The following is a 13,382-nucleotide window of genomic DNA, read 5'->3' on the forward strand; positions in this document are numbered from 1 at the left end:
GATAGGTCATGCTCTATTCTAACTCACAGGCAGCTGAAACATCTGCGTGGACTCTCCATCTGCATCGTAAGTGAATCTCCCCAGCAGTGTTCCTTCTTCTGTGTCATTTTTCATTCCCTGGAAGAGAAAGCCACATCTTATTTGTGTAGCACATTTCAAAACAACCACAGTTGACCAAAGTGCTGAACAATCATAAGATGCAGATTAATACAAAGCGAACAACAGTAAAAACAGAGGAAAAAACTAAACATAATGTGCACGTAACAGGAGTAAAATACATCCATTACAACAGAGGAGTGAGGCTTCAATGAATCCAATGCCAGTGAGAAGAGGTGGCTCATCAGCAATGATTTAAATGTGTCTATGTTCTGGGCAGTTTTTTATGGATCGACTGTTTCAGAGAATAGAGGATTGGTCGATGCTTTTGTGTCTAGTTCTGGGGTTCCAAGATCATCTAATTGGTTGACCTCAGTGCTCTAACTGGAGTATAGAGATGTAATAGTTCTGCTAGCGGTGCCACTCCATCTAAATCCTTAAAAACAAGCAATACAATCTTAAAATCCTGAAACAGAGTGGAAGCCAGTGTAGTCTCATAACATCAACAACAACGACGGCCTACGTGCTCGTAGTGAATATTCTGCTCGTCTGTACGACGGCGTAACAGGGCCACTGTATGAAAACAACGGAGAGAGGGGGGCGATATTCCGGGAAAAAAGTTGCAGAATTGCTCCGTCTTTTCTTCTCTGTTTCGGTGTATTTTTGTAGCAGAAACAGCGCCACATATAGGCCTGGAATATGTACTACAGCGAGTCGTTTTCAGTGGATTCGTGTGGACGCAGATTTTCTTGAAACGACCCCAAGGAAAAACAGAGAAAAAAAGTTTGTTTTGGTACGTGTGGACAGCCTCTCAAAAGGGATAGTTCAGATTTACCAAATCAAACAATAACACAACCAAATATCCGATGGAGGCAGCGTCCACTTAAACTAAGTGCACGCTATATGTAGAATCAACATCAAACATCAGGTTGATGTTGTTGCTCCCGTGCTGCTGGTACTCCTATCTGTTTCTACTGTAGGTGAACTAAGTATGGAGGAGTATCTCACACTTCTAAACATCACAACTAGGCTACAGACTGTGTACTATGTAAGCTGATATACAATATCTTCCCTCCATCATTGGCCAACGCTTGTACATGTGTATGCAAGTGATTTTACAAAAACAAGCACAACTTTACCTAAATGTTCATCTTGAGGTGACTGTTTCTGAATAAGTTACATTTTTTTCTAAATGACATAAATACCAAATCCACAATCATCTGAGATTTGACAGCAGCCGTAGTTGGACTGATGATAGTATTACTTTTTAAAGCTGCTGTCATCTTATAAAAAACCCATCTTTTCATTGTATCTGTCAATTAAAGAGGCTTCACGGCAGAGAGCTAGTCAGTCCAGCAGAGCTGCAGCAGTAAGTACATCCAGACTCACATAGACTTCAAAGTCTTTGGGGGCAGAGTCGATGCGGCCATTGGGGGAGTTGTAGCGTGGTAGGTGGTCCAGCGTCACATGCGTTAAAGTGATAGGGTGAGACAGAGAGATCACAAGAGTCCCCTGGACACCGTGAAACGCCCAACATTTCCCCGGGAGCAGCACCGGGTAGCCCTGGAGAGAGAGAGAGGGAGGGAGGGAGAGACAGAGAGAGAGAGAGAAAAGAAAGATGGAGGTAAGGGGAACTGTGGATCTGATGAACATGAGCGGCAGAGCAGCAACCTTACTGCATCTGGATCCATCTGTTAACAAATTTAGCTTCATAATTCAAGGTAAAGATTTTACAGCTAAGTGAAGAGAGAAAACTCAGTAGCTCATTGTGTTGGTAGCATGGTAGCATGGTAGCATGGTAGCCAGAGCGCCGAATTCCTACAGCACTGTGGTAGCAACGTGTCAATCACGTGGTAGCCCCGCCCTAAAACAGGTAAAACAATTGTAGTATTGGTGCAATTTTGAAATTTAAGAATATTTTGATGATTATTGCGATAATATCATGACTTGCAATTATTTGGGCCAGGATAATCGTGATATGAAATTTTCATATAGTCCCATGCCTACCCAAAATCATACTCTGCATTATGGTCTATGGAGTCTGAATGAGACCATTATTAACTAAATGGACATCATCCTGTATTTAGGAAAACCCATGTTTACAATGTTTACTGAGATAATAAATTAAGTGAGAAGTAGGGTCATTTTCTCACTTTCATGCAATCTGACTTATTGTTGCAACCAGAAGAGTCACCCCCTGGTGGCCATTAGAGAGAACGCAAGTTTAAGGCACATCAGCATTGATTTCACTTTTCAGAAGTGCAGAGATTTCCGCAGAGCGGTTTGAGATGAGAGAAAGGAAGTTAGAATTAAAACACAGAGGACATCACAATACCTGAATAACGGTGCGTGGGCTTTCAGACGGGTACCACAGAGGGAACCCAAAGAGGGTCACACATGCTGAACGAGTGCGATACGTCTCCGAACACCTGGTACTGATCACACTGGCACCTGCACACACATATTGTAAAATAAGATGTTAAAGTTAATTTGTTGAGTCTATGTTACTGACAACATATTCATCAATTATCTTTTATCTACAGTAGACAAGATGGTAAGACTCCTTCATAAACCATAGATATGATACAAGGTTAAGTTAACATGAAACTAAATGATAATGTGGAAAACCAATAAACAAATTCATTATTGCTTTTCCATTTTGGTTAAATTCCTTTTAAATGCAAAAGCACAGATTTATGTTTATGTTAGGGTAAGCACAGAGAGAACAAACTATTGGTCAATGTAGCTACGTGATGTTTCAAACCTTGAGTCTCCAGTGCAAAGTCAGCCATTTTATCAGCCATGGGACGTCCACAGTCTGAGCAGCTTCCTCTGTCACCGAGCCTCATAGCATCCTGCTCCTGATTCACATACAGTAACATATGCCAAGATACACACATTAAAGGGATATTTGTGATGTTTATAAGTGTGGTTGTATGAGGTACTTCTTCATTGTCATTGTATTGTCTACAGTATCAATACTCTCTTCAAAGCCACCAGACTCCTTTCACAAAAACTGTAATTTTACCTCACAGATCACAGGATTTGCTTATCTCTAATGCTTTAATGGTGTGATTGTGCAATGAGGTTCCTATTTCCACATAACAAAACGGCACTGTAGTGCCAGGGAATCTGAACAGCAAAGTCACACAATAACATATAAAGTTTTAGTAAATCTACAGTCCCTCCACCCACCTTGATGCGGTCAGTGAGCCACTTCTCCATGGCCTGCTGGAGCTCTGGGGTGAGCTGGTTTTGGACGGGGGGGTTGCTGGTATCAGGACAGGGAGCAGGAGGAGGCATCAGCTGGATGGACGACCACTCCTGGGACAGCTACAACAACTAACATTATAGCTATACAATCTAAAAGAAAACAGGTCAGGTTGGAAGAAAACATGAATACATGGCTCTGTTTCCTTACCTTTGCATTCTGGGCCTCTAGAGCTTGGATCCTGAGGCTGAGGCTGGCAGCAGCAGAATGGCTGTCAGTCTGGTAGTTCACCATCTGCCTGCTCAACCCAGAAACCTCCTGCTCCAGACGTAGCTGGCTGTCCGAGTCCACGACCTCAAGCTTGGCTTTCATATCCTGCATGTCCAGCTGGAGTTTTTCCTTCATCTGAGTTAGAAAGATACAATACGGATGAGTCATTACTGGACTTGCCTCATTTGTAAATTTGTATTATCTGAAGTTCCCTATCACCACCACAAAAGGGTTTTACATTTACATTTAGGTTTTGATGCTGTTGTGACTCCCAGTCTGACCTCTCCAGACAAGACTTTTAACAGCACTGTTTGTTAATTAGTGAGAGATTCCCTCACCTGAGAGAGGATGTGTTCCTGCTTCAGCTGCTGCTCCTCCTGAAACAAACACAGATGCAGGTTACACTGCTGGAGCTGATATATCACACTTAATCATTGCTGATGATTTGTGTTTTACCAAAAGACGTCGCAGCTTCGCTTCTACACGAGCAGACACAACGGCTTTATCCTAGAGGGGAAAAAAACACTATCGAGATCAAAAAAGGTCCCAGATTTTCATGCCAACAACCCCCAAATAAATAGGCGTTTGTGTCGTTTACTGATGATCTGTGTTTTACCAACAGAAGTTGAATCCTGGCCTCGGCAGCAGCAGACACCACAGCTGGATCCTGGAGCAAAAACACTCTTAATACTATCACGGTCACCCGTAATACTTGTCAAACCACAGGTATTATGCCAACAACCCACTAATAAGTGTAAGGCCTCCCCGGACCATCACTGACCAACCGCCAAATTATCATGCTGGGTGGTGTTACAGGCAGAATAATGGAGCTGCATGGTGCTCATGGAGTCCGTTTCTGACAGTTTGGTCAGAAACCTGAACACCAGTAGCCTGCTGGAGGTCATGTCGGCAGTGCTCCACCTGTTCCTGTTTATAGTAGCAGGAAATACTAACTTATCAGTAGCGTGTCAGTGTTATGGTCGGCTGGCTTTTTAGGTGAACACTTGAAATTCCCTCATGACAGAGCAGCATCTGAATTCTTCAGTAGCTAAATCATTTACTAGGAGAGCTTTGGAAGCATTTACACATAGTGATCATTCAATCTATCCAACCAGTCACTCAACCAAAACCAGTCAATTTAAACGTAACCCCTAACGCAAACAAACAGCAATAAGCAGTGAAAAGATGGCCTACCACTACGGGTGGAGGTTGTATCGCGCTGGTTTGAGGCGGAGTAGCAGGGAAAACAGGTTGACTCTTTGGATTTGTTTGTGACGGGGTCTTTGTGACGGCCATGCGGGAGATGAGAGGCGTCAACAAAGAAAAGAGCAACCAAATACCTGGAGAAAACAGGAGGGACGGAGCCTTAAAAACAGTCACAGTCTGGACAAGGCAAACATATTAGGACTGCACCAGCCATCAAATATTAGGAAGTGGTTGTGTTAGACTTTCTCGTTGTTGTCATTTTAACATGGTTGTAAGAATTCCATCATAATCTATTATTGTTGTTGAAAAATCAATCAATCTTGAATGTTTATGTCACTTACACAGAAGTACGATGAGGAGGAGGAGAAACAGACCACAAGCCTTCTTCGTGCGACTGCTGACTGAAGAATCAGCTGCTGCTGGACAAGAAGAAGAAAAGTTGATCTGCAGCGATTCTGAGAAGTTGGAGTCAAATGTGGCGATTTTGAACACACACAGCTAAGTAGTAGTAAGAAGTAGTATGAACTGTATGTGGACACTGTTTAACTCCACTTAACAATGTTAGAAAACAAGCACGAGCATGTACATACTGCACACATGTTCATACTAGTGTTGTCACCATACCAAAACTGATGCCACAGAAAAAAAGTCAGAAAAATTAACAGAATGCAACTTAAAATTTGCAGTAATCTGATGTCCAGCAGCCAGATATCACATTAAACAGCTTTTTATTAAACTGTTATTCAGTAGTAAAACAGTAACATCAGTAACAGTTCAGGTGGAGAATGGTACTGCATCACAAGAGGCTCCCAGAACATCCAGACTCAATCCTTCTAGTTAGCGCTGCTAGCTAAATCCTGGACCTTTATGTGTTGAATGCTGCATAGTGAAAACCGTCCTCTTCAGGATCCCTTCAGTCCTTTAGCAGAGAGCTTCACACATCGCTGCCCAGCTGTCACTCATCCACGCCACTCATCTAGTACTAGTACTAGTACTTTAAGTATCCTATGTCAATGCTCCGTACTGATAAAAAAAGACCATTGTTAACACCAGGGTAGTTGGACGGAGCATGGAATTGACATGTCGACCCGAAATTTTGCCCGTGAATTGAACGTTCATTTCTCCCAGCGTCTCCAAAGCTGCACGGTGGTGTGGTGGGTAGCACTGTGGCCTCAAAGCAAGAGGGTCCTGGGTTCCAGTCCTGGTTCGGGACCCTTCTGTGCGGAGTTTGCATGTTCTCCCGTGCTAGCATGGGTTCTTTCCGGATTCAGCAGCTTCCAAAGACATGCAGGATGGGGACCTGTCTGTCTCTCCATGTCAGCCCAATGGGTTCAGCTCCAGCCGCCCGCAACCCTGAACAGGATAAGCGTTTGACGATGGATGGATGGATGGATGGAAGCATCTCCAAAGTTATTTCAGAGAATTTGGCAGTGCATCCAACCGGCCTCACAACCGCAGACTAAGTGTAACCACGCCAGCCCAGGACCTCCACAGCCGGCATCTTCACCTGCAAGATCAGCCACCTGAACAACTGATACAACAGTTGGGACTCAAACTGACAGAAACTGTCTCGTGGTCCTCACAGGAATCTGGACCTGACTGTCTTGGCGTCTGGCACTTTGAATGAGTGTTCTCGGATCCCGGTTTTCACTGTACCGGACGGATGGCAGACAGCGTGTATGACATCATGTGGGTGAGCGGTGATTTCAGCCGTGATGGAGGAAACCTGGTGTCTACATGGAGGGAGGCCCCGCCTCCTCTCTGATGTGTCTAGGTGATAGGAATGAACACAGATGATCCCACGGTCCAACCCGTGTGAGTTATGTTTGGTGTGACACAGCATCAGAGTAACTGTGCATCTTTATTCACCGTACAGTGTCCTTGGTTGTTCAGAAAGACGCCGATAAATAAAATGTATTATTATTATCTGTGTGTAACCATGTAAAAATCTTGTTCACAAGGTTGGAACCTGCACTATCTTGGCCACGTTTGCTATTAAAGAAATGTTGCCTCATTCATACGATGCCTCGTACAGGACACAGCGGCGCACACTATAACCAAGAAAGAGGGCAAGTTTCCCCTTTCTGTCAGAGTTCCTGAAAATCTTTACAAAAATCCATCAACAGCAACCAAACATTCACCATAACCATACCTAAAGCTGTCAGATGCATTCTTTTTGACTGTAATGCAGCGGCCATCAAAGAGACTGAGTCTGCACAAACAAAGAAGACAATGAGATTATTATAAAGGCACACACACAGGCACACACAGGCACGCACACACACACACACACACACACACACACACACACACACACACAGCAATTCTCACCCATTAGACTATAGAGGGCACTGCTGATTCTGGATCCAGTACTGGGAGCTCCGCTGTTACTGCTGATTCTACTGGTGGCTGTGTGCTTCCCTTGAGGACCCTCAGAGGATGAGTACCCTGAGCTGTCCACGCCAATCTGGCTCTGCTCCTTGTGGCTGGGTCTGAGGTGTAGTCCTGGCCTGCTGGAGCTGCAGAGCCCAGCATAGGGGCTCTTCTCTGGAGGGACTGAGGGGCAGCGCGTGGGGGTCTGACTCTGGGTTGATGACGGGGTCAGCGGGGGCCGAGGGGTAGCAGTGGTGGAGGGGTAGGGCACAGTCCTCATGGTGGGGGGGGTCTGGCTGCTCAAGGGAGAATGACCCAGGCCTAAGAGACAGAAGGGGGATGAAGAGAGACAAACATAGCAGCAGTCAACTATGAATAATTATATGAAAATTAATCATTTGTTTGGGGAAGTTGCTGAAGAACACTTTTCTTAATGGAAATTTATATTTTATCATGTATTCAGTTTTAGGGTGTGTGATTTATTAATCCTTTGAAAAGGGCTGCAACTAGGCATGGGACGATATGAAAGTTTCATGTCACAATTATCCTGACTAAAAATTATAATAATATGCTTAAAACTACTATAATGGCACTAGAATGTACTGTATCACCTCACATTCGTCAAGTTTAAATAAAAACAATGCCCCTTTAATCCTTTTAGATCACATCTCCGGTCATATTGTATTATTTAACAATATATGGTGTTAAATCTTAAAATCTATTTAAATATTAAAAATTGTTTCTTTGTGGAAAACAAAATACGACGCATGCTTACATCAGCTAGTAACAACCAATTTCAAGTAATAATATCTGGACATACTTTTAGCAGCACAGACCTTGAGGAGGTTGGGACCAGGATGCACACTCCAGTTCAGAAAAGGGAGGCCGAGCTGAAGCGACACCTCTGGTTGCAAGAAGTCTGATAGTCTCGCTACCTCGTGCTGGCTACCGCTCTACGGTCCAGCCAGCATATCAATGTATATGATCATTGTAACCATAGACTGTATCAGTGACGTCTCCCATTGGTTGGTGGACTACAGTCATGTTGGTAATTTTGGCCATTACCATCTTGGATTTTGTTGCAGCTAGTGAACGTAAGTGACCATATTTGGACTGTGGAGGAGCGATGGGTGGATCTGAGGAACACAAGTGGCAGAGCGGCACCCCGAGCAGCAAATTTACTGCAACTCGCTCCATTAATCACTGCTTATCCTGTTAAGGGTCACGGGGGGCTGGAGCCAATCCCAGCTGTTACCCTGTGTTAAAGTAAGTAGCTAATTGTATTGGTAGCATGGTAGTGGGGCCGTGGTGGTGACCTGTGCTGGTAGCCCCGCCCCTAAATCATTCCCTGCTTTCTTGTCTGTTTGACTCTAAATGGACCATAATTGACCAAATGAACATCATACTGGATTGAAGAAGACTTGAAACTAGAGATTGAGACCATAAACTCACGTTTACTGAGATAATAAATAGAGAGAGAAGAAGGCTCATTTTCTCATAGACTTCTATACAATCAGACTTGTTTTGCAACCAGGAGTCGCCCCCTGGTGGCCAGCAGAATGCAAGTTTAAGGCACTTCAGCCTTGACTTCACTTTTCAGAACCAGAGGTTGCCGCCTGGTTGTGATAAAGTTTCTTTTTTTAATTGTTTCAGCATTGAAAGCAAGAAATGTCCCAAACCTTGTTTCAATCATGCTATTATGACTATGTCTGGATTGACAGGATATTATGTCATTATTAGCCTTACACTGGTAGAATGTCGCATTGTTTTTTACTGTCATACTTGCCTGCTGTGACGGGCAAGTCAGGGCTGACAGAACGAGCATTGCTATTGGCTCTACTGGGGGTACGGGAGCCGGTTTTGCGGGTCCCTGCCTTCTTCTTGAAGACCCTTATGATAAATAAAGCACACAAAAACATTACTTTATATATTTCTACATCACAACTACTAACTAGAATCATACACATACACACACAGAATTAGAGTTACATACTTGACAGGGTTTTCTCGGTAGGATATGTTTGTCACGCTACTGGAATCAGATTCTTCATCTGAGTTATAGTAGCCACCGGACACCAGGCGAGAACTCCTACGAGACATGACTGACACAGAGAGAAACATATCAGATCAGTTCATTGTAGAATCCATGTATACACACCAAGACTTCAATTTAATGGTTGCATTGTGTTTAGAAGAACATTTTCAGATTTTTTTAAACTCATTGAGCAAAATGTCCTCCTAACATGAAATATGGTTGCCTGCTTTAAACTTCATTCAGTCTACCCATTCACACACATTCATCTCATTTTAATTGGAACTCATTCACACGCCGATGGCATAGCCTTTGGGGGCAATTTAGGGTTCTTGCCCCAGGACACTTCGGCATGCGGACTGGAGGGAATTGAACCACCAATCTTCCGAAATTAAAAAAATTATGTAATTTTTTGTAATTCAGATAATCTACAGGAGTTATCCTGCACACTTGACAAAAAACAAACAAACACCAAAACAAATTCAAACACTAGATTAAAGGAAAAAGAGTGCGCTAGGTGCAGACACACTCAGGGTACAAAGAGTACAAAGCAATCCTGCAGAAAGACCAAACACACACAAACAAATGCAGCATAACTGAATGGAACCACCAGTTATGCTGCTGTTAGACTATAATGGTAGTAACTACGTTGTGATGTAGATGATGAGAGAAAAAACATAACATGAATTCAGCTGCCCTACATTGTGGTCATGTCTGTTCACTTTCCAACTCACTGAGAAGCAAACTTCACACAAGGGACAGGCCGGTGAAGTGAAGGCAACGTCTCGGTAGTGAATGATGCGTTAACATGCCACCAGATTCAGGAGCTGAGCTAAACCACAGAAAACTCAGTTAAAATAGATCCTCATAGTTGTTCATTAAATTAGCAGGAAGTGATGTAATATTGCCCAACATTTCATGTGGACTGAGCACTGCACCAGACTCCATTTAAAAATAGTCTTTTATATGCTCGATTACTTGTAAACAAACGGTCAGGAACCAGCTTTAAAAGTGACATGTTGTTTTTAAATGAGAGCTGTGTGGTGAAACTAATCCATGCCGGTGGGAAGAGAGAAGAGTGGCTGATATGGGTTTAGAAAAGGGACTGAAAATAAATGTTGGGAATAATGTCCACTGATAGATATTTATAGAAACTGTAATGTGGTAGATTTGAGAACAGAGTTTGGTGGGGGTGTGTGACGGCATCTGGGTCTCAAGACCCATTTCCTGTTTGTTTGCTTGTTGTGATCTGGGGAGTTGCTTATTAGGAGGAATGGCTTACACCTGGGGGCTGTTGCTTAAAGATAAGGGATTAAGCCTGGATTTCCCTTCATCTGGACTGTCGTTAGCCGAGATCCGGTTGCACCAAAGCATGTCGCATATTGTGACGACTGCCCCCGTAGTTTATTTAGTTTTCCAGGTAGCCTGTATCTCAGTCACTTCGGTGGGAAACCAACGTGTTCATAACAGATATCCCACTGCTCGTTACATATTACCATCCAGTGTAGCAGCGTGCTGTCATTAGTTAAAGGTCCCATATTATGAAAAACACGTTTTCTCTGGTCTAAAAACTGGTCCTCCCTGAGCCTGTCAACTCCCAGAATAAGAAAAACAAGCGACTACTGCATGGTCTCTGCTAGGGATGCACCGAATATTCGGCCACCGAAAAAAAGCGAAACCGAAATACAATAGTGCATTTTCGGCCGAAATACTTTTATCATCGAAAACAACACGGCCGAAACAGAAAGTTGTGATGACGCAAACAAAAACCGCGGTCAGCGCACGCTTGTCTGGATCAGCGCCAACATGTCTGCGGTGTGGACGTTTCGCTGAGATCTATTCGGATCCTCTGCACTTCCTCGGGTTAGGGTTAGCGCGCACGAGAAATGATCCAGGCGCGATGGATGCGGAGTCCTCGCTTGGAGACGGAGAAGCTTACAGCGCAGGAGAAGGAGAGCAGAGTGCAGAAAAAAGGACTCGTCTCTCTGCACCAGATGAGGGGCATGCACCCTCGTTGTCTGCTATGTCCGATGAGACATTAAACATTTCATTTTTATTATATACTGTGCAATGTTGTAATGTCAGTGCTAAATAAATATTTTCATACTTTTGTAATTGATTTATTCTTTGAATTGCAATGCCTTGATTTTACTGAGGTTAGTACAAAGTCATAGCCATAAATGCAATGTACTAATAACCGGAATATTCATTTCTTGCGGTGTTTCGGTTTTCCGTTTCGGCCAAGAATTTTCATTTCAGTGCATCCCTAGTCTCTGCAGCCCCCCCACTGGTACAACGGTGCTCCTACAGGCTGTTCAGATTCAGCTCCCGTTGTTACATAACGAAGGGAGTCAAACTCCTCTGTGCGATCATAGGAGATATCCGAAAAATATCGCGGGTGACAGACAACTTAATGTAAAGATTTTTCTGCCAGACTCTGGAGCCAAGGAAAATAGATGAAGGGAGAGGAACAGAGGCAACTCCAGAGAAAATGACAGGTGCAGGTAAGACGGAAGAAAGGAGGGCAGATCGCAGTGGAGAGGGGGGCTGCTCCAGGACCATTACTCCCCCCGACACCAGTTCGAAGACCGACCCTTGTCTGACGGGTGACGCCGGTCCGACTGCCGACCCCTGTCCGATGGCCGGGTGACCGCGAGCCCGGACCGACTGGTAACATTGACTCAGCAAAAAATAAATAAATAAATACAGCTGGGATCCCGAATGGCTTAATAACCATACAGCCCTTGGTTGTACCACACTCCCCATGGTAAGTTTACAATTTGTTGTTTAGCTTATATTTTTGTTATAATTGAGGAGCTTCTCTCTCTCTCTTTTTTTTTGGTAAGCTATAATGATGAAAATAACACAGACAATAGGCTAGTTTTCCAAGGCATTGTCAAATGTATGTTATAGAGGTGTAACGATTCATTCGATTAATCGATGAATCGATTGTCGATTGATTGTTTTGGCTTCACCAATAATCGATTTAAATGCGTGTAATCATATGAATCGTGATTCTTACTTATGATCAATGTTTTAATATGTTTAAGACACACTCTCCCCTGCAAGCATGTAGTCTATTGAAAATGTTAAAAAACTTTAACTGAGCAATGTTTAATTACATTTTTGTATTCAGCATAAAATATTATGCAGGACTACTACATCCATCCATCCATTGTCTACCGCTTATCCTGTATTCAGGGTCGCGGGGGGGCTGGAGATCCCAGCTGTCATTGGGCGAAGGCAGGGTACACCCTGGACAGGTAACCAGTCTATCACAGGGCCAACATGTAGAGACAGACAACCATTCACGCTCACATTCACACCTACAGGCAATTTAGAGTCATCAATGAACCTATCCCCATCCTGCATGTCTTTGGACTGTGGGAGGAAGCCGGAGAACCCGGAGAGAACCCACGCTTACACGGGGAGAACATGCAAACTCCACACAGAAGGAACCCGGGCCGAGAGTGCTACCCACTACACCACGGTGCAGCCCCCCAGGACTACTACTTATAGAATAAATATGTTAAATAAGTAATTCTGTGGTCTGTTTATTTTTTCACCTTTCAGAAGAATACAGATAGTCTCACTTGCATTATTGCATGTTTATTTCATGAATATAGAATTTTGGTTACAAGTTACTGAATAGAATCGTGGTTTACAGAATTGAATTGAATCGTTACGAAAAAAAAAATAGTCCTTGAATCGAATCACCAACTACTGTATCGTTAATCGAATACGAAGTCTTCCAAAGTGAAGCCAAAGATTCACACCCCTAACTCTGTTATAATAAATAATAATAATATTTTAAAATATCTATAACTGATAGAATCTCGATGCACACTGTCTGGTTGACGTGCCAATGTAGCATGTTCCATTTGTACTGTATGCAATAAATGCACCTTAATAAGTCACTCTCTCCTTGTGATCTTGAATACACTCTGGTTGAACAAAAATTTGAATGCAAATATAATAATTGCAGAATTGCAGACTGTTTGCTGTGCCACCTGACTTAATCCAACTGCACCAATACACCATCCCACGCGTCTCGTCTGTACCACCGGGCGCGGAAAAAATTCTAGGGGAAACACTGAACAAGTATAAGATGGAAATAAATACAAAGCAAACAACAATAATGATGGAAGAAAACACGAGAGCCCGACTGATTTATTGGTTAGCAGTTTGGATCGG

At 43.3% G+C, this 13,382-nt stretch overlaps 1 protein-coding gene across 3 annotated transcripts in view; it reads right to left on the reverse strand.

The window, feature by feature from the left end:
* The window catches only part of sun2 (Sad1 and UNC84 domain containing 2), a 29,575-nt gene that overhangs the window by 1,872 nt on the left and 14,321 nt on the right, over window positions 1-13,382 (reverse strand). Inside the window, exons 2-16 of one of the 3 annotated variants that reach the window (XM_084006365.1) lie at window positions 9,150-9,258; window positions 8,943-9,046; window positions 7,115-7,477; window positions 6,936-6,995; window positions 5,125-5,202; window positions 4,772-4,917; window positions 4,194-4,244; window positions 4,034-4,084; window positions 3,916-3,954; window positions 3,518-3,712; window positions 3,292-3,429; window positions 2,861-2,957; window positions 2,432-2,547; window positions 1,486-1,659; window positions 28-117 (exon numbers count right to left, since the gene is read on the reverse strand). In XM_084006365.1, the coding sequence (XP_083862491.1) occupies window positions 28-117; window positions 1,486-1,659; window positions 2,432-2,547; window positions 2,861-2,957; window positions 3,292-3,429; window positions 3,518-3,712; window positions 3,916-3,954; window positions 4,034-4,084; window positions 4,194-4,244; window positions 4,772-4,917; window positions 5,125-5,202; window positions 6,936-6,995; window positions 7,115-7,477; window positions 8,943-9,046; window positions 9,150-9,256 (1,809 nt within the window). In that variant the 5' untranslated portion in view covers window positions 9,257-9,258. The remainder of the gene's footprint in view (window positions 1-27; window positions 118-1,485; window positions 1,660-2,431; window positions 2,548-2,860; window positions 2,958-3,291; window positions 3,430-3,517; window positions 3,713-3,915; window positions 3,955-4,033; window positions 4,085-4,193; window positions 4,245-4,771; window positions 4,918-5,124; window positions 5,203-6,935; window positions 6,996-7,114; window positions 7,478-8,942; window positions 9,047-9,149; window positions 9,259-13,382) is intronic. The other 2 variants (XM_084006366.1, XM_084006367.1) reach the window with 2 other exon arrangements.

The sequence above is a fragment of the Eutrigla gurnardus genome, assembly GCF_963514095.1.
Source record: "Eutrigla gurnardus genome assembly, chromosome: 3".
NCBI lineage: Eukaryota > Metazoa > Chordata > Actinopteri > Perciformes > Triglidae > Eutrigla > Eutrigla gurnardus.